The 21816-nt window shown below is 41.2% G+C and overlaps 1 protein-coding gene across 1 annotated transcript in view; it reads left to right on the top strand.

Annotated features, from left to right (window-relative positions):
• The window catches only part of LOC140739494 (solute carrier organic anion transporter family member 3A1-like), a 289529-nt gene that overhangs the window by 216379 nt on the left and 51334 nt on the right, over positions 1-21816 (top strand). The window contains exons 3-4 of the mRNA XM_073067850.1: positions 9600-9698; positions 11750-12022. Coding sequence (XP_072923951.1) covers positions 9600-9698; positions 11750-12022 — 372 coding nt within the window. The remainder of the gene's footprint in view (positions 1-9599; positions 9699-11749; positions 12023-21816) is intronic.

The following is a 21816-nucleotide window of genomic DNA, read 5'->3' as shown; positions in this document are numbered from 1 at the left end:
GCTTGAAGTTTGCGAAGCTCCATAGTAGCTTTGTGGAGTGGGAGGTTGGTCTTTGAGGTCCCGTTGTTGATAAAGCAAATGGCGTTGCCTGAAGTTGTGAAAAAGTTTCAATGTCCCGAATTGACCAAACTAGCAACAGTTTTTTCCAGCATGTATTCAGAGATGGAGAGCGAGAAAGAAAACACAATATTGTACTGTAGGCATCATTAGCTCTGTAAATACCAGACTGATTTTTCGGTCCATTTCAAAGCATCAAACGAAGACCGTAAGCTCTCTTCCATTCCCCGTGTCTTGTCATCTGCTAACTTTTTATTTGTAATTCAGACGCTGGTTGTGCTGGTCTGTTTTTATAAATTGTCATTTGAAATATGAGGACCAGGTAAATAAATAGTTTTACTAGATATATTTGGAGGATAACTTAAAACAAGCTGGTATACATGCAAAAACCACAGCACCTGTACTTTGTTCTGGAAAATTAAGAAGTTTGGATTACAATGTAATAGGATTTAAAATGTGTGCAAGTGTCACTTGTAAGAAATTATCAGAAATATAATCAGTTTAGAAACCAGATGGAAAACTGATAGACAAAGACAACTGAGCTGCTCCAAAGAGCGCTATATGAGGTCATTCCTACCCTCAGCCATTAGGCTCTATAATGAGTCAACCTATAGCCGGGGGAGTCATGACCCTCTCCTGTTAGACTGTTAGGTAACTTATTTTTTACTCTTTCTTACTTCTAATATTTGTTTATTTATGCTACTGTGACACTGTAATTTCCTTTGGGATCAATTAAGTATCCATGTATTGATCTACCTATCTATATGGCTGGTGCCCGTGGATTATTTTGCCCTTTCATTGTCCTCATTAGATATTACAGTAAATGACTATTTACAGCGATGTTCTGGGATGATCAATAAACCAATTGTTTGGAATCAAATGACCTTGCCTGGATTCTCACTTGCACCACCCACCCCACCATTGGCACTCCTTCTTTGCCATCTGTCCCACACCCTTCCTGTGGTGCTGCACCCTGCCATTCCCAGCATCCTTTGCTCCTGCTACAAACTTGCCCTTTGCTCCACAGCGACAAGCACTGTACTAACACAATACCTAGACTTATAGTCCTGTACAACGCAGGAACACACCCTCCTGACTTATGTTCTCTGGGGCAGCAAATGTGGCATGCTTCCATAACAATTTTATTCAAGGAGTATAAAACTCAGTTCTTTTGCCTCACTTACGAGAGCCATTTCCTTAAAATCAAAAAATACATCATCATAACCATGGATTGATTGATCAGACTGACACAACTAATTAAAGTTATTAATTACTACTGTCAACTTCCTCTTGTAACTTTTGCTGGCTTTGAATTGCTGAGTTCTTTCGGCTGGTGCTTTGTGTTTCTCTTCTGACTAATTAATTTATAAACAGAAATAAATTTGCCATTGTCGAGTTCAGCGATTGAAGGCTCGTGATGTAGACAAAAGGTTGTGAATTTTATCTGAGACTTACCGAACAAACATTTGATGGTGGGCCTGAGGACTCGTTTAGAAAATTGAGTGAAAATGGGTAAACACAAATTAATTGGACAGATTGGCTCAAGCAGATAGGAGCAAAAGCCTGGATTCTGTATGACCCACAGTAGTGAAAATAAAATGACAATTGTGTTTTCTTTAACTATTATTTTACAGCCAGTAATTAAACTCTACTTTGCGCAGTCTAGTACACTGATACCAGTGGGCTGTTATTGTTTATTTAAGAAAGAGCTGATAAGCATTTTTATGTATGTGTTCCCGTTAAACAGTAACCAGCTCAGTCTCAAAATATGACAGAATCAGTGTCACACTGCATTAACTTCTACTGTGATCACTTGTGTCGAATTACAGATTCTTTTATGCTGACCAATTTTGTCTTCCTTCAGGAATTCAGTAGATACCAGTGTATTTGTGGTTCACGAATGTCACGTAAATAATCTTTTTTTAGTGGATACTGTATTGGGTACCTCCTGTACCTGGTAAAGTGGCCACTGACTGAGGAGGATATGTTTGTGGTCTTCTGCTGCCGCGCACATCCTCTTCAAGGTTCGACTTGTTGTGCGTTCAGAGGTGCTCCTCCGCACCACTGTTGTGACATGTGGTTATTTGAGTTACTGTTGCCTTCCTGTCAGCTTGAACCAGTCTGGCCATTCTCCTCTGACCTCTCTCATTGACAAGGCACTTACGCCCACAGAACTGCTGCTCACACCATTCTCTGTAAACTCTAGACACTGTTGTGCGTGTAAATCTCAAGAGATCAGCAGTTTGTGGGGTACTTGAACCACTCCCTGTGGCACCAACAATCGTTCCACAGTCAAAGTCACTTAGATCACATTTCTTCCTCGTTCTGATGTTTGGTCTGAACAGCAACTGAACCTCTTGAATATGTCTGCATGGTTTTATGCATTGAGTTGCTGCCTCTTGATTGGCTGATTAGATATTTACATTAACAAACAGGCGTACATTGTCATCATTGTGTGCCATATTGTGTGACTTGTGCGGTAACTTTTCTACTGAAGTGGTTTGGCATTGTCTTCTTCTGGGCAGTATCTTCACAAGATCAGTGACCTCAGCCATTCTCAATACTCTTCTGAGATTGTCTACCTGGCGTCAGTGGTCACATAACCAGGAGTTCAGATGTGCACCAGCTTCTCATATGACCACCCACCACCTGCTCCCATGGCTTTACGTCACCCTGATTGGGGGGTAGGGGGAGGACAAAGCAGGTGTTACATCTTGGCCAACGGTGACCTGCAGGCTGGCGGAGGGAAGGAGAGCCTTGTGCCTTTGGTAGCGACGTATCTCCACCCCGTCCCCCCCCCCGATAAAGGTACCCCATAAAGTGGCCACTGTTTATGTTAATACACGTTACCCAGCTCAGTGTATAAAACTAACTCTATTGTGGTTGAGGTGGCATTTCCTTCAGATGAAGCAAAACAAGTGCAAAGCCCATTACAGTCAAAATGCCCCATTATCCAGGAAAATATACAAGTCTTGCAGGCAAACTCTGACACATCACCCTACTCTGGAATGAAATGTGAGAGAATACGCATTAATAACTTACATAGGCCTCCATTGCATCAAAATGCATGGCCATATTGTGCCTTTAACTATCAGTTTTTTATTCTGGTTGAGCAGAGCTAATCTGTACTTCAATAGCTCTCAGATACATGTGTCTCTAATAGATGTATTTACTTTATATTTTTCCCTTGAGGTACATTATGCCATGCTGTATGAATGAAACTATTATTGCCTATATTTGAGTTCCACTTCCTTTTAGACTTCAGTGCCCTACGGGCAGCTTTCTGTAAAACCCTCAAGACCTACTGAAATGAAGGTGTGATCAGTATTGACCAGGAAAGGGAACTTTCACATATGTATACTGTTTCAACCACAAATCCATCATCTCCAATGATATAAAAAGCCTTCTAACTGCAGGCCTTTTTTTAACCTCCCAGCTCCTGTTTTCAACAAACTTGTTTAATACTCCCAGGACCACTCTCCTTTCATTTGGCAGTTTATTTTACTACGGCAACTATAATGTCAAAGTTATTGCAATACTGAGATCTTTATTTCATTTATGTCACAGTCTTTAAAAAAAGATAGCTCATGCTGTCTGAGCCCCTGCGCGTCTCTGTGCTTTTCATTCAGCTATGATGAATTCTCCATATCAATGCATCTATTTAGAAGTAGGTCAACAGTTAATCTTGCTGGAATTTGATGCGATCAAGCACTTGGCTTAATTACTAGATATTGGTGTACATGGTTTGAAATGCAGAGAAAAAAAAAGATTTATTTTACTTCAGTTTACACTGACCCTAACCTAATTGAGTGCTCTGTCCCCATATGCCTATCTGTTACCCCTAGATTCTACCACTTATCCACATACTAATGGACACTTGGAGTGGTCAATTAATGCAGCAGAGAACCAGGCCCTTCAGCCCACCTAGTCCATGCCAAACTATTATTCTGCGTAGTCCCATCAACCTGCACTTGGACCATAGCCCTCCGTGCCCCTCCCATTCACGTATTTACCCAAACTTCTCTTAAATGCTGAAATTGAGCCTGCATCCTCCACTTCCACTGGCAGCTTGTTCAGCACTCTCACCAGCCTCTAAGTAAAGAAGTTCCCCCTCATGTTCCCTTAAACAATTCATCTTGCATCTTGCAACTCCTGGTCTTTTAAGAGACTTTTGGATAGCTTAAAAAAAATAGAGGGCTATGGGTAAGCCTAGTAATTTCTAAGGTAGTGACATGTTCGGCACAACTTTGTGGGCTGAAGGGCCTGTATTGTGCTGTTGGTTTCCTGTGTTTCTATGTTTAACTCATAACCTCTGGTCTCACTCGACCTCAATGGAAAAAGCCTGTTGGCATTTCCACTATCTATACCCCTCATCATTTTCTATATCTCGATCAAATCTCCCCTCATCTTCCTGCGCTCCAAAGAATAAAGTCCTAACAGCGGAACATCGATAGGATGCAAAACTGGGCTGAGAAGTGGCAGGTGGAATTCAACCCAGATAAGTGTGAGGTGGTTCATTTTGGTAGGTCAAATATGATGGCAGAATATAGTATTAATGGTAAGACTGTTGGCAGTGTGGAGGATCAGAGGGATCTTGGGGTCCGAGTCCATAGGACACTCAAAGCTGTGGTTAAGAAGGCGTACGGAGCATGGGCCTTCATCAGTCGTGGGATTGAGTTTAAGAGCCAAGAGGAAATGTTGCATATATATAGGACCTGGTCGGACCCCACTTGGAGTACTGTGCTCAATTCTGGTCGCCTCACTACAGGAAGGATGTGGAAACCATAGAAAGCGTGCAGAGGAGATTTACAAGGATGTTGTCTGGATTAGGGAGCATTCCTTATGAGAATAGGTTGAGTGAACTCAGCCTTTTCTCCTTGGAGTGACGGAGGATGAGAGGTGACCTGATAGAGGTGCATCAGATGATGAGAAGCATTGATCATGTGGACAGTCAGAGGCTTTTTCCCAGGGCTGAAATGGCTAGCACAAGAGGGCACAGTTTTAAGGTGCTTGGAAGTAGGTACAGAGGAGATATCAGGGGTAAGTTTTTTACTCAGTGGTGAGTGCGTGCAGTGGGTTGCCGGCAACGATGGTGGAGTCGGATACAATAGGGTCTTTTAAGAGACTTTTGGATAGGTACATAGAGCTCAGAAAAATAGAGGGCTCTGGGTAACCTGAGGTAATTTCTCAGGTAAGGACATGTTTCGGCACAGCTTTGTGGGCTGAAGGGCCTGTATTGTGCTGTACGTTTTCCGTGTTTCTACGTTATTCAACTTTTCCCTATAACTCAGGTCCACAGGTCCCAACAGCATCCTAGTAATTTTTCTCTGTACTCTTTCAATATGTGGGGGGAGCGCCCAGAGGAAAGCCATGGGGTACCTATACAAACTCCACACACACACACACACACACACACACACACACACACACACACACACACACACACACACACACACACACTCACACACACACTCACACACACACACACACACTGCCAGCGACTCTGATATTCCAGTGTGCCTCCCTTTGTGCTGCTGTGCAGTGTTGCCTTCCTGGTCAGCTAATTTTTTTTTATAATTTAATTTCTAGAATCCACCCAAATAAGCCAAATGCAGCTCATTAAAACTTAACTGCATCATTACTGGCTGAAAGCTCTGAGCCTCAGAATTACAACTTGTTGGAATCACTGTTATTCTGCATTTCTCAAGAAGATATGAAAGAATTTTGGCATCATTTGGATAAGAAGAAGAGAGATCTTAATCTCTTGGATACTAGTTATCTATGACTGAAGTTACTAAAAGCAGATGATCTAATCACCTAATTCACTACATTTGTACGTATACTTTCTTTTGCTCATGTTGACAGCAGAATTAGGGCAGAGAATTTTGGATATCTTCCAGAAAATTCCAGGCAATAGCATTTCATACTCTTAAAAATGAAATTTAAAAAAAAACAAAATTACTCAGACAGCATATTCTGTTCTTATTCCTGACTTTGAGAAGTAAATCTTGAAAAGCTGCATGGAAACCTTCAGCGTTTGCTAGACCTGAAGCCAGAAGATACAACAAAGCCAAAACGCAAAATAAACCTTATTCAGTAAAGCCACTCAGTTACAAATACCTCAACAGTGCATCCCCAAAACATGATTATTTTAAAAAAAATTACCAAAGAAGATTCGAGACGTCGTTAGAAACAACAACCAATCAGTGAAAGTTAGGCTGGGATTGGGTTCTCTGAGCTCACCATATCAAGTTTGTATCCTTTGTAAAAGTTTTGCTTTATAGGCAGAAGTTATCCTTCACTTTCCAGAAATTTTTCATGTTGTTAAACACATATCTGTTCCGGTGAAAGAACCGTTTCCATGATCCACTCCATTTTTTCATTGCCTGTTTTACACAAGTTTTAAAGATTGATATGTATTACATTAAAGTTATCATTAGAAATATGAGGTAAAGCAGGAAGCTCAGGAGTTTACACAGCTGAACATCTAGCATTGCATTATGCTATGGAAAATTGAAACTTTCATATGTAGTGAACAGTTCAGTTTCTGGAGAATCCTCAGTAGCTTTATTGATACAACAGATTGATAGCTGCGGAATACCAACTGGTAACCGTTGTTATTGGTAAAATTCAAACCGTAAGTATTATTTACTCACATCATGGCTAATGTTACTAGATTCAGTATACAGTTTTCCCTGGCATTGCAATATATATTATCACAATCCATCAAGATACTGAAATAGTAACATGGGTTCAATCAGATATTTTCTTCAGGTTGACATCCATAAAAATGCATTATGCCATTTGACAGTGTTGTTGATGGATGTATTTCTTGTAATCACTTTGGTGAGAAGTTTTGATAGTGTTACTAAACGCCTAAGTGTAATAATAAAAGTTCAGAAAACCTCAACTTTAAGGAACAGAAGCCAGCAGACCATGCAACTGCAATAGTTATAAGAGGTTTAGTTTAAGTGTTACAGTTATTTACTGAGATGCTAACAGATGTCGTTTGCAACCATGCGGTGATTACATCTCAACTACAGTTTGCTCACATTTCTACCCACGCTTCATGTGTCTAGTTCATACTAGACAATAAATAGACATCAACAAACTTAACGTATTAGGGTAGAGGAATAAGCAATCAGAATTGATATTAATAAATGCTGAAAAGTTAATTTTTATTAAAATATCATTAGCAATTAATTTATACTGCTGATAAAAACTGTGTAATGCAGGTTACAAATGAATAATATGGATGATTGTTGTTGACTCAATCGTGACCTTCATTGTTACTCACCGTGCGATGAGCTTGCTTGTTGGAAATAATGTTATACTGGACAAACATGAGAGCCTAGGGAGCAGGACGTCATCCTCAACCAAAACCACATGTTGATCATTTTCAGTGGGCTTGCTTTTGCTACAGTCACCCAACGTGTTGCCTCTTCTTATTAATACCATCAGAGACGAGGTACAGGAGACTGAAGACATGCAGTCAATGTTTTAGCAACAGCGTCTTCCCCTCTGTAATCAGATTTCTGAATGGACAGTGAACCAACCCATGAGTGGAACCTCACGTTTTGCACTAATAATATAATTTAGAATTTTGTGTACAGTCATCTACAAAAGCCTTAGGCACATATGTATATCTAGGGTGCCTAAGACGTTTGCACAGTACTGTAGTAATTTCATGTATTGCACTGTACTGCTGCCACAGAAAACCCCCACAAATTTCATGACTATTATGAGTAATGATAAACTGATTCTGATATGGGTCTTGATTGTGGACTGAGAGTGGGAAGGGGGCAGGGAGAGGGGAATCATGGGTGGGAAAAGGAGAACGGAGAAGGAGTGAGCAGGAAGCAGCAGGAACACCCTCACTAATGATCAATAAACCAATAGTTTGGAATCAAATGACCTTGCCTGGTGTCTCAGGGCTGAATGAGACTCTTCCCATGCCACCCCACACTTGGCACTTCTTCTTTGCCACCTGTCCCACACCCCTCCCACTGTGGAGGCTCCACCCTCGCCATTCCCAACATCCAAGATTCCTAGGAGATGACAGGAATGTCACATTTTATCGTACGGGTGTGCTTATCCTGCCTGTGGATGTGGAGAATTTTTCAGGTATCACATTTGACTTGTCTTTCCGGTGCTCACTGTTAACTGTCCATGTCTCTGAAGCATTTAGGAGGACGTCGATCACTAGTACCCATAGAGCTTTTTTATGCCATGGACCAATACCATTAACCCAGGGGTCCGTAGACACCAGGTTGGGACCCCCCAGCATAGAGGATGTTATATATATTTTAGTATAGCTTGATGACTGAGGCTGGGATGATGCTGGTTTCAGAGAGGAGGTGAGAAAGTTGAACATTTTTGCATTGTTACCACTGAAATGTGACAGTTAATTTGCATTCAGTATATTCCCACACATTCCAGTCAGTTAATGATCAGAGAGTTGTTTTAACAGTGCTGATAGTGAAGTAAATATTTATATTGTTACTGTGATTAATCCCCTTGCTCCTCTTTATTTTGCAATTGAAGCTTGGAGAGCAGAGAGGCTTTTTGCTTCATTTTCTCTGACAGGGCAACACTGCAGTGGGGTTAGATTTGTACTTGGGTTACTGGGGTTGGACTTAAACCTAAAGCTTCTGCCAGCAGAGCCAAGCAGACTTAACTTGTGCCAAAGCTGACCAATAGCTTTGAACATTTCTGCTTATAACTCCCTGGTTGTTCGTCCATCGTTGTCGATGAAGACCTTGACACCATTATGATGATGATCATGGTGTCAAGACTAGCGCTTGATTTGGATTTAAGTGAGGGAGAGTTGCACAGCGTCAGCCTCACTCTCTCTTCCCAATTTCCATCTGGATCCAGTGGCAAGACAAGAGTCGAGACAGCTGGAGATGGGACTAGGCGCAGAGGATGACCAGGACATCTTCTGTGTCTTGTCATGCTCTACGCGTTCCATGATGCTTGCAGAGACCGCCTTCTTGACTGTTGGACCTTCCATTGGTCTCTCCGCTCAGTCCGCTGGAGTCTGTCTTCACGTGCTGGGATAGACAACTCCCTATCGCACCAAGGGTTTGAGACCCATCGGCTACCCTCACTTGGTTTAGCCGGCTTGTCGAAGCCACTGCCCGGGGTATGGCCGCTGTCGCATGCAAACAGCTACAGGGGGCCACAGGTGAGAGCTGAGTACCAGGTGGGGACCAAAGGTGGGCTAACGGCGGCCTGAAAAGGCCGTGACGTTCCCCCATCAGTGGTGCTACCCCTCCCTGACACCCCATACACCCCTATAACTCCCTAGTGTTAAAATGAAAGACTGAGTAGATTCTTCATAGAAGAAAATTCAAGACATTGACAAATATATGCAGGATTTTCCAATTCACACATCTTTCTCGTAGACTGAGTTTGGATAGCACTGAAAGATATATTTATTGACAGTAAGGGATCATGTATATTCTCCTGATCCCAGCTAGTAAAAGTAACTTATGCCTTAAAATCCATAGTGACCTTTGGTTTTTCTTTTCTTTGAACAGGTGTCTTGTTCACCACCATGCTGTTTGGTCCTGCGTTCGGCTTCATGCTGGGTTCTTTGTTCACCACCATCTATGTGGATGCAATCTTCATTGACACAGGTCAGTTTATGATATGGTAAAAGGATGAGGAATGGATGCTCATGAATTGTTTTGTGAACAATAATATATCCTTACAACAAATGTTTGTGCGGCCATTGAGAGCATCGCAAAATTAACGTTCGGACCTGATGTACTGAATGTCAGGATGTTCGCTTCCCTGTGCAAGAAGTGAAGTCACGTTTTCTTTCTCAACCTGCTAAGTTAACAGTACACCTGAGGCAATACACTGTCACCAAAGTCACAGGTCCTACCTTGTGTGAATTGTTTCAAGATCATCTGGTCTTGGAATGTTAGACTTGCATGAGGTCTATCAAATGATCACCTCCCCAAAGGGAAGGAAGCCTATTAACATTATGAAATGAGATATAAGAAAAAGTAGTTGAGTCAGATAGAATGATGACATGTTAAAGACATTTGGATAAGTGTATGGACAGGAAAAGCCTGTTTTCCTGGAGTATTGCTGTTGCAATCTATGACTCCATAGATCTGATTATACTGAACCAAAATTGTTTCAAGAACATCTTTTCTGGAACCCTGAGAGAAGATCGCCAGCCTGCTTGACCCAGGAACAAAGTGGAGAAATTTACAGAGTTGGATAGTTAAGAAAATGTCTTTGATCTATCTAGTGTAGCACCTCAACAACTTCAAGATGTGACTTACTTATTTATCAGTGTGGTTACTGTTGTAATGTGGGTCATGCAACAGCCAATCTGGACAGTGTGCTCCAATAAAGTGATAAATGACCAAATTATCTGTTCTAGTGCTGCTGGTTCAGAGATAAATGCTGGTTAAAACACCAGAGAAATTGCCTCATTCTGTATTGGAAGTTTCACAAACTTAACATCTGCAAGGTGATACCTTCAACAGTGCAGTGCTCCCTCAGTAATTCTCTTAATCTCCACAGAATAATACATCACAATAACAGGCCATTTTGGTCCACCTTGTCTGTGCTGATCCCAATTTCCTGCAATAGGCACAAATCCTTATTTCAAGTCTTGATTATGTCCTCAAGTCTTTGGACCATAGTTAGTAAGCTCGCAGTTTGTGTGATTTGGTGAGGTAAAGCTAGCAGGTACTGAAACGAAGTGAGGAGAGAAAGAAAGAAATGTGAGTATCTATTGTAATATAGCATTGCATATCAGAGAAGTTACAAGAATATGTAACTTTGAGTAATGCGTACAAAATGCTGGATGAACTCAGAAAGTCAGGCAGCATCTATAGAGGGGAATAAAGAGTTAATATTTTCTATCTGTAGTGTTCTCGCACAGGAGTAAAAGAACTCTGAACTAAAGACCAAGCATAAACCAATCAATGAGGCGGTCCCAGTAAGATTAACTGTTTACTGTTCACTCTTCCACATTAACGTATGGTGAAAACTGTTGATAAAACAATACAAAATATATACAGTATTTGTTTCCTTCTTGACATCACATTTACATCATAAATACTTGCAAAAGTAAAACTACAACTATATTACATTAAAGTGCAACATACAGTCAGAATCTACCTACGCCATCGACTGGCTTTAAATACACTTCAACACAAACTATCCTCAACTCTTTAAATAACAAAAAACATAAACTTTATCAATCGTCATTACTTTTAACAGAATCAGCGTTAACATTTTTAATTCAACATATCGATTATCTCATGAACTTACGGCATTGCTTCACTAATGTTTCTAGTGCGTAGAAAGAAAACTTTTCTCGCGCTGATCCTGCACACATAAGCCCCCTCCTTCCCATTTCTCCAAACCGGTATTTTCCCACAAGACGCGGCGAAACCGGGTGTGACGTCATCGCATGCCGCGATATATCACAGACAACGAATTTACTTTAAACAACCTTAACTTTAACTAGAAAACGATAACAAACGAATTACTAAAGCGAAAATATAATAAACTAAACAAATGCCTTAAAGGCAACACACTATCCCTTTGAATTAAGGTCTACAAAGGAGTTAACTTTACTTGTTGTGCCGACATCAGACGTGACATTAGATGGTGATGATTTGTTGCAATTTCCTCTGATTATTATTAATTCATCTTTCAGCCAAATTGAACATCACCCCGGACGATCCCCGATGGATTGGTGCTTGGTGGGCTGGCTTCCTCCTTTGTGCCGGGCTTCTGTTCTTCTCGTCTCTGTTTATGTTTGGATTTCCTCAGGCCATGCCGAAGAAGCATGACTCACTGAGCAAAAGTTCACAGCAGCCCATGCTCCCAAACAAAGGATACAAGGACCAGCCAAAGCTTACCACCGAAGCCAATAAAACCAAAGAGGGCAAACAAGGCAGTGAGGCCACGTGCACAGAATACCTGAGAGGTAATAGTTTATGAACACTTACTTTTCAGTTAGAAAACCATATATCGTACTGACATGGTTAACTCATGGTGCAGTTATATAAACAGCCACATCAATTTCAGTGAAATTATTTTGGTGATAATCATCACATGTCAGTTGGTTGTGTACATTGGTCGTTAATCATTTTGAGCAGAAGCTAAGAAATAATTCCAGGATTGAAAGGCTTGTTGTATGAGGAGCATTTGAAGGCTCTGGGCCACTACTCACTTGACTGATGAAAAACCTTGGTAGAGTGGACATGGCGAGGATGTTTCCTATGGTGGGGGAGTCTAAGACCGGAGGACAAAGCCTCAGAATAGAGGGATGCCCATTTAGAACAGGGCTGAGGAGGAATTTCTTGAGCCAGAGAGTGGTGGATCTGTGGAATTCTCTGCCACAGGCTGCTGTGTAGGCCAAGTCTTTAAGTATATTTAGGGCAGAGGTTGAATGATGCTTGATTGCTCAGGGCATGAAGGGATACGGGGAGAAGGCAGGAGATTGGGGCTGAGAGGGAAAATGATGATGAAATGGTGGAGCAGACTGAATGAGCCAAATGGCCCAATTCTGCTCCTATATCTTATGGTCTTAAATTCGCTCACCAGTTTGGCAGTGGATAGAAGTTGTGCATAGTGTGTCCCTCATTTTTCCCTCCAAGTGACCATGATTGGTCAGAGAGTTAGTTAGGGATGAGGGCTTGGTACTCTGATATAATGTGTTTTTTTTAATAGAACTATACAGTGTAGAAACAGGCCATTTGTCCTAACTGCAACATGCCAAGCAAAATCCCCCATTTCTCTGCACTTGGCCAAATCGCTAAGCCTCCCCTATCCGTGCATGTATCTGTTAAGTACCTCTAAAATGTGGTTAATTTAGCTGCCTCAGCTACTTCTTCTGGCAGCTCATTCAAAATATTGACCGATCTCTGGGTGAAAAATATAAAGACAAAAGATTCTGCAGGATCACATATAGGAAGAGGCCTAGATGAAAGACAAACCCAAGGAATGCACACATAATGCAATGAACATCAAAAAGCAGCTCTGCATTAGAATGAAGCCATCGTTTACTTTTATTCTTGATGTTGTCAAAACACTAAAAATGCAGCATTCATTAGATCTCCACTATGTCCATGCTACCACTTTGAGAATTGTGTTGAAGAGAGCACAGTGGTAAGTTTGTGGGATGACATCTTGTCAGTGGTTTGCAGCTGGTCCCAAATGACTTTTATGTTAGTAATTTGGCCAATTAACTTAATTCTTTTAACAGCCAGTTGTTTACGGGAAGTTAAAGCATTCATCAATCAACTCAGGATCATTTCCTTTCCACTCTTCTGTCCGTGGTTTTGAAACGGGCTTTCCCAATTACTCATCAAGTACTGCCACAAGTTGCTTTTGCTATTTCTGATGGCCTGACAATTCAAAGTGCTTCCTGTGCTGCTGCCTGCATTTTAATTCTCTGTAGGTATCAGCCAATTGCATTTTACAGCCACGAGGCCTTGTTAACAGACAGCACAGTGTTGCAAGGCCAGTTGTGCAATGAGTCCAATCATATTCCCATTGTTGAAACAGTCCAACACCTGCTTGAAGAGATAGTAGGTGTGATCCTCGCTGGCGGTTGGTAGTCAGGACTTCTGTTACCATCAACTGGAAGTTATCTGTGTCTGACAGTTATAGTCATATAGTGCAGATGTCAGGTGATTGTATCCTGGTGATGACAACTCCTGGCCTGCATGATTTATCAGGCCAATTATTGAGAATTAGAGCCTTTAACAAAGGGAAGTCTGTTTAGGCGCTGTATTGGAATATATTGCTCAGAAAACAAGTTGCATCAGATGATGGTTCCAATTTTAACTGCTTTGCTGCTGCACTCAGTGTTCAACTATTGCTGCATGCATGTTTAATAGATTAAATAATTAGGGTGGGTTGCATCGACCTACCTGGACATCTGTCATTTCCTACACCCTGACTAGATCATACCTTACTTCCCAGGAGTCAAGGTACGATCCACTCAAGGTGTAGAAAATGAAAGATAGTTTCCTTTGGAGAAGAGAACCTGCATAAGGTGAACAGACTTAAAAGCAGAACAAGGGTAGTGAACTCAGGGAGCTTCTTCACTCCACCTGCAATATTCTGAGTATGCTGATTATTTTAAAGTTTTTCAAAACTGGCACTTGCCTTTAGTTAGAATATCAAAGTATTATGGAACAAAGGTTCCTGTTTGAAGTTGTAATGCACATAAAGCATGATTTGATTGATTTGCTCAAAGGGCTGAATGGTCTTATTCTCTTCCTGTGAATGGAACTACAGATCAGTTACAAAGGAATTTTTTGTGCTTACTTCTTTTGAGTTCAAAAGCAGTGAGATGAGTTCAAGAATCATGAGGTATTGTTGCAACTGTATAAAACTCTGGTTAGACTGCACTTGGAGTATTGTGTTCAGCTCTGGTCATAGGAAGGATGTGGAAGTTTTAGAGAGAGTGCAGAGGAGATTCACCTGGATTAGAAAGCATGCTTTATGAGGCAAGGTTGAGCGAGCTAAGGCTATTCTCTTTGGAGAGAAACAGAATGGGAGGGGACTTGATAAAGATGTACAAAATGATAAGAGGCATAGACTGAGTAGACAGCCAGAGACCTTCTCCCCAGGGCAAAAATGGCTAATATGAGGGGACATAATTTTGAAATGACGTAATTTATTTTTACACAGAGAGTGGGAAGTGCTTGAAACGCTCTGCCAAGGTGGTGGTAGAGGCAGATATATTAGGTATATTTAAGAAATACTTAGATAGGCACATGTTTGCTCTTATATCTTATGCTCATATATGGATGAAAGAAAAATGGAGGAGAATGGGAGAAACAAGGGTTAGGTTGAACTTAGAGCAAGTTTAAAAGTCAGCACAACTGAGAGTACAATAACACGTTATTCGGCAGAATGTATTGTAAAGATTAGTTTTATTTGTCAAATGTACATTGAAATATCAAAACATACAATACAGTGAAATATGTTATATGCATCAATAGCCAATACTGTCTTTGGATGTGCTGGGGGCAGCACGCAAGTATTGCCATGTGACTGGCTCCCACATAACATGCCCACAATTTATTGACACTAACCCGTACTTCTTTGGAATGTGGGAGGAAACTGGAGAACCCAGAGGAAACCCATGTGGTTACGGGGAGAACGACAAGCTCTTTACACTCAGGTGGGAATTGAACCCTGGTTACTGGACACTGGCACTGTAATAACATTACACTAATCTCTGTGCTGATGTGCTGCCTCGGTATAGGTGCCCCCCCCCCCTTACAAAGGTAGAGCGTTCCTATGAAACCTTTCTTAAGCCGAAATGGCGTAAAGTGAAGAAGCATTAATTTATATGGGAAAAATTTTCGTAAAAGCGAAAATCCTCTTTGTAATGCGAAAACAGGTTACTAGTGTAGGTCTTTTGTAAAAGCGAAGTGGCGTAAAGCGAACGTTCGTAAAGCAGGGGACACCTGTATTAGTAGTATATTTATATTCATATCTGAACTTTTGTTAGTGATATTTTTATTATGAGCTTCAAATAAGTTTGACTTTTACAATATGCATCAAAAAAGCAGTATCCATCATCAAGATCGTGCCTTGTTCACATTGTTACCATCAAGGAGGAGGTACAAAAGCCTGAAGGCACACTGTCAGTGATTCAGGAACGGCTTCTTCCCCTCTGCCATCCAATTTCTGAATGGACATTCAACCCGTAAACACTACCTCACTACTTTATTTCTATTTTTGCACTATTTATTTAATTTAACTATGCATTCACATTTTTCCCTCTATTATTGTGTATTGCATTGTACTTCTGCTACAAAGACAACAAATTTCACAACATATACCTGATTCTGATTCTGATATGCATCCTCATATTAAATAGATTTAAATTTACCTAAATTAGAATTGAAGGTATTCAGCAGAATTGCAAAAAAGATGTGTGCATCCCTTTAAAAGAAACATTCGGAGACCAGCTTTGTCCTTTCAGTTTTGAATAATAAGTAAACATTTTTCAGTAATACTTCGTAGATTAGACAAATGGAATTACTGCTAAAGGGATTTCCGAATTTGATAACGGTAATGAGATTGAGAGTAAAGCCGGGACGGGAAAAGGGGAAAATGTTTTCACTTAACAATATCCCCGGGGAGGTGTGTTATGTTTAAAGTACTCTGACCAGTTTACACCTTCACAACGGGTCTCCCGGCTGCACTGGTTGTGTGGAACATAAAATGGGAAATGATTAAAGTGCATTATTGATTGAGTGGCAAATTACTTTGGAAAGGGTCAGCTTCTGGCAACAGCCTTCCCCTAAAACAAAGCAGCAGCTGTGTCATCACATCAGACTCAGTGGAATATCACGGCAGGCCTTCTGATACTGCATCTGTCACTGAGTAAACTTCCCTTCTACCCAGAGTTTAAAAAAAATAGTTAACTAAATGCATAATAGATTATTATCGGAGGTTAAATGACAACCAACATCATTTCACTGTATGAATACTCTAAAGTTCTTGTCAAGGAATAAAATGATGAATTTACTTCTATGTCTTAATTTTTTTAATGATTTGCTGAACAACAATTTGTTGCATGGATATTAAATAGGAGAAATAAAGTGTAATTTTCCTGTCAAGTATGTTGGTGTCACCATTAGTCCTTAAATGTAGTGCAACTGGTTTAGCCGCTCTTTATCAGATCTGGATCTTACTAAATAAAATATTCACACAACGGGTGGTGAGTATATGAAACCAGCTACCAGATGAAATGGTTGAGGCAGGCACAATAGCATCATTTAACAATCACTTTGATAGATACAGTACTGTGCAAAAGTCTTAGGCACCTATGTATATCTAGGGTGCCTAAGACTTTTGCACAGTACTGTAGTAATTTTATGTGTTGCACTGTACTGCTGTTGCAAAAGAAATATTTTCATGACATGTGAGTGATGATAAACCTGATTCTGATATGGGTCTCTGTTGTGGACTGAGAGTGGGAAGGGGACAGGGAGAGGGGAATCATGATTGGGAAAAGGGCAAGGGAGAGGGGAGGGAGCGGGAAGCACCAGAGAGACATTCTGTAATGATCAATAAAAGAATTGTTTGGAATCAAATGACCTTGCCTGGTGACTCAGGGCTGGGTGTGTCTGCACCCGCGCCAACCCATACCCCTGGCACTCCTTCTCTGCTGCCTGTCCCACACCCCTCCCATGACACTCCATCTTCACTACTCCCAACATTTTTTGCTCCCGCCAGATTTACAAACTCATTCTGTGCTGCACATTGACTAATACAGTACTGTGCTAAAGTTGCAGGCACACAGGTTGTATAGATGTGCATAAGGCTTTGGCACAGTATTGTACAAGAACCGCTGGAGTTCATGCAGACAGTCATCGTGCAATACAGGCCCTTCAGCCCTCTGAGTTCATGCTGACCACCGTGCTATCCAGCTAGTCCAATATTTCCTATGTCCACGCCTTATCTCTTTAAAGGGCCTGTATCAATGCCGTTTTGTTCTATGACAGTCTGACTCTAATTGGGCCTCAGCTTCGAATGTCAAGCTGTTAACATTCCTGCAAGGTCCTGGAATGTAAATGTAACTTCCAACTTTATTTAGAATCATAGAACAATACAGTGTAGATCAGGCCCTTTGGCCCATCTAGTCCATGCCAAGCTATTATGCTGCCTTGTCCCATCAATCTGCATCATGACCATAGCCCTCTATACCCCTCCCATCCATGTAACTATCCAAAACTCTCTTAAATGTTGAAACCGAGCCTTCATCCACCACTTTTGTTGGCTGCTTGTTCCACATTCTCACCACCCTCTGAGTAAAAAAAGTTTTTCCTAATGTCCCCCTGAAACATTTCACCCTTTGCCCTTAACCCATGACCTCTAGTTCCAGTTTTGTCCAACCTTGGTGGAAAGAAGCCCGCTTGCGATTGCCCTATCTATGCCCCAAATTGCAAGCAGAGTCATTTTAAGCTTAATTCCCCCAACTTCACCTCTAACAAGTATCCTAAGCTCAGGGGCACATTTGTAACTCAGCTGGTCATCTGCCATTGCTGCTTTTGTCCCCGTCACTAGAGATCAGGCCAATCTTGCTCTAAAGTTGCTGTGACGCTTCCCCTCTCTGCAATCTCCCTCTTATCTTTTGTGCTCTGACCAGGCTCACCTTTTCCATGAGCCCCGCCTTCTGTTTCCCAGACGATCCACAGTACAGACTGCCCAGACTCTCCTCCTGCTCCACACGTCAACTTGGTCTGGCAACTGCATGTGACTGCAAGCAACTACAGACAGCTGGGGTCACAGCTCAGCACGTCACGAAGAAAACCAGCCCCTTCTGCCTACGCTTCTCTTGCCTTGGTAAAGCAGCTGGCAAAATCAAAGATCCCTCCCAACCTGGACATTCGCTCTTCCTCCCTCATCCATTGAGAAGGAGACCCAAGAGCCTGAAGGCGCGAACTATTTGTGCTTTGTTCATACCACTACGTCCTGACCTTTGCCTTTCCTTGATCTGAATTCTCCTCTGTTCCTGTGCTTCTCCAAGATATCTGCACTCCATTCATTTTGGGCTCTTGCTTTGCCTTGAATCTAATTTGTATTCAGTTGCCAAGACGTTCAGCTTTGTAATTTCTCCCTGAGTATCTGGATGAGTGCGTGAGTTGAAAGGGCATCACAGAGTAAAGAGCAGAAAGTAAGTGGCTGGATGAATTCAACAGGTCAAGCAGCATCTATGGAGGAAAAAAGAATTGTCGATGTTTCAGGGGGTAACCATGCATTAGGACTGAGAATGAAGGGGGCAAATAGCTAGTATAAAGGGGGAGGGGATGGAGCAGGGGCTGATAGGTGATAGAGCAAAACAGACAAGGAAAAAGGGTACAGAGTCAGATTGAAGGGAGTGAGGGTTCTTGATGCAAAATATTGGCAATTCTTTCCCCTACCCCCACAAATGCTGCTTGATTTTTGTTCCAGATTTCTGCATCTACAGTTTCTTGTGTCTTCAGAGACTCTGTGGTCAAGTTCTGATACCTGGGATGAGTTTCAATAAGTTCAATGGTCAGAATGTAATGATGGGACAAAGGCCTGTTTCATTCTTGTATGACTGTGTGACTCTGTTCCTTTACCTCAGTCCCTTTCAATAAGGCACTTCTTAAAAAATAACTCTTTGCTCACATGCTCTGGTACTTTGTTTTATTGTTTGATATCAAATGTGTTCACTGATACTCCCATGAAGCACCCTGAATTTTACTGTTAATGTGTGAAGCAACAACATGATTCCATGGTAAAGAATTAATATTTTGCTTGAAGTTATGCTGGGTATTGTGCTGCTGGACTTGTCTTACTTCACTCAACTTCACTTGTCCCATCATTGAAATGTTCCCTCGACCAGTGGACTCACTTTCAAAGACTCTTTATCTCATGTTCTCGATATTTATTGCTTATTTTATTATTTCTTTCTTTTTGTATTTGCACAAATTGTTGTCTTTTGCACACTGATTAAACACTCAAATTGGTGTGGTCTTTCATTGATTCTGTTATGGTTATTATTCTATGGATTTATTGAGTTTGCTTACAAGGAAATAAACCTCAGGGCTGTAAATGGTGACATATATGTACTTTGATAATAAATTGAACTTTGTGCTCTTATAACAGAGAATGAGAACAAGGAACAGTATAGAAAAGGAACAGGCACAGGATGTTGTGCTGAACTAACTAAACTAGTGATGCCAAATTAAACGAAACCATTCTGCCTCATCATGGACCATATCCTTCCATTTTTATATTCATGTGCCTATTGAAGAGCTTCATACAACCCTATCACCTCTGCCTGCACCACCACCACTGGCAGTTCGTGACAGGCACCCACGGCACTTAGTGTAAACAGAAATTTTCCCCGCACATCTCTTTTAAACTTTCTGCCTCTCACCTTAAATGCACGCTCTCTACTGTCAGAGATTTTGACCCTGGGAGAAAGATACTGGCTGTGTACACTGACTGTGCATCTCATCAGTTTATGAACATTCATCAGCTCTCCCCACAGCCTCCGCCATCCCAAAGAAAACAGCCCTAGTTTGTCAAACCTCTCCTTGTAGCCCATGCCTCTAATTCCAGCAATGTTCTGGTAAACCTCTTCAAAACCCCGGCATCCTTCCTATAATGGATGGACAGAATTCAATGCAACCCTCTTATTTTTAAAGCTGCAACATAACTCAAAGCCTCGTGAATGTGTATCCCATACACCTTTTACTCTTAACCAACCTATCAACTTGTGCAGCCGCTTTCAGGAACCATGGACGTGGACCCCTAGATCCCTCTGTGCATTAACACTGTTAAGAGCCTGCTATTAACAACATACTTTCTCTTTACATTTGATCTCCCAAAGTGCACTTTCCTCAATCTGTCATTTCTCTGCTCATGGTGCAAATGATCCGGCTATTTCCCATGGCAATCTTTCCACGACAACATCATCAGGATAGAACTCTCAGCTAGAAATGTTGGGTGTAGTATTTTGCCTGGAGCTCCATTTGTTGCTCAGGTATATCAAGAGTTTCCAGTACAAACATGCTCTAACCACTTTATATTACTTCTAACATAGAACATAGAAATCTACAGCCCTTTACAGGCCCTTCGGCCCACAATGTTGTGCTGACCATGTAACCTATTCTAGAATTTCCCTACCACATAGCCCTCTATTCTAATAGGCTCCATGTATTAGAAATTAATTTCTAAGCAGCAGAGATGAACTTTAACCACAGGGAGCCACAATAGCAAAACTTGTTATCATTGCAGACAAATCATCATTTTGGAATTCCAAGAATGTTACTATTCCACAATATCAATCATACTGTAATCTTATTTGATGACGGTGAACAAGTAAATGTTTGTAATGATTTGATAATTTTGTTTTCTTAAATCAGAGTACTGAATAGAGGAGCTGAGGTATTTATGTTGAAGGTACATAAAATGATGGTGAGGGCTAAATAGGAGTATTATGTGCAGTTCTGGTCACCTAACTACAGGAAAGATAACAAATAGATTGAATGAGTACAGGAGAAAAATTATAAGTATGTTATCAGGGCTTGAGGATCTGAGTTAAAGGAAAAGATTGAATAGGTTAGGGCATTTTTCCCTGGAGTGTAGGTGAATGATGAGATATCTGATAGAGGTATGCAAAATTATAAGAGGCAGAGGTAGGGTAAGTGCTAGCTGGTTTTTTCCACTGAAGTTGAAATATTTGCGGGGAAACACCTTCACTCGGGGTGGTGAGTCTGGAACGACCTGCCAGTGGAAGTGATGGATGTGGGTTCAACTGCAACATTTTAGAGAAGTTGGGGTAAGTACTGTACACAGACGGGAAGGGTATGAAGGGCAATAAGACCAGATAGAATATCAATATGGCATGGGCTAGATGGACTGAATGGCCTTTTTCTATACTGTAGTGTTCTATGACTCCATGACTCAGTGTCACTATGAAGTTGAAGTGATATTTTCCGAAGCACCTCTCTTTTTGTTAGATTATGGATTACAGTAATCCAGAAATCATTGGTCCTCAGTAAAATATCTTCCGCTCTGCCAAAGGAGAGACTTATATGATCAGAAGGCAAACAAATTCTTCGGTTGGGGAAAGATTCTTGGCGACTCTGTGAAAGTTCCTTGTGTTGTGGTGCCATCTGCTGTTCACAATATTTCCAATGATCTCATTTACACACACAAAATGCTGGAAGACTCAGCAGATCAGGCAGCATCTTTAGAGAGTTGACGTTT

Source organism: Hemitrygon akajei, chromosome 2 (genome assembly GCF_048418815.1).
Source record: "Hemitrygon akajei chromosome 2, sHemAka1.3, whole genome shotgun sequence".
In the NCBI taxonomy this organism is placed as follows: Eukaryota; Metazoa; Chordata; class Chondrichthyes; order Myliobatiformes; family Dasyatidae; genus Hemitrygon; species Hemitrygon akajei.
The sequence above is the reverse complement of the archived record's forward strand: the minus strand, read 5'-3'. Positions and strand labels throughout refer to the sequence as shown.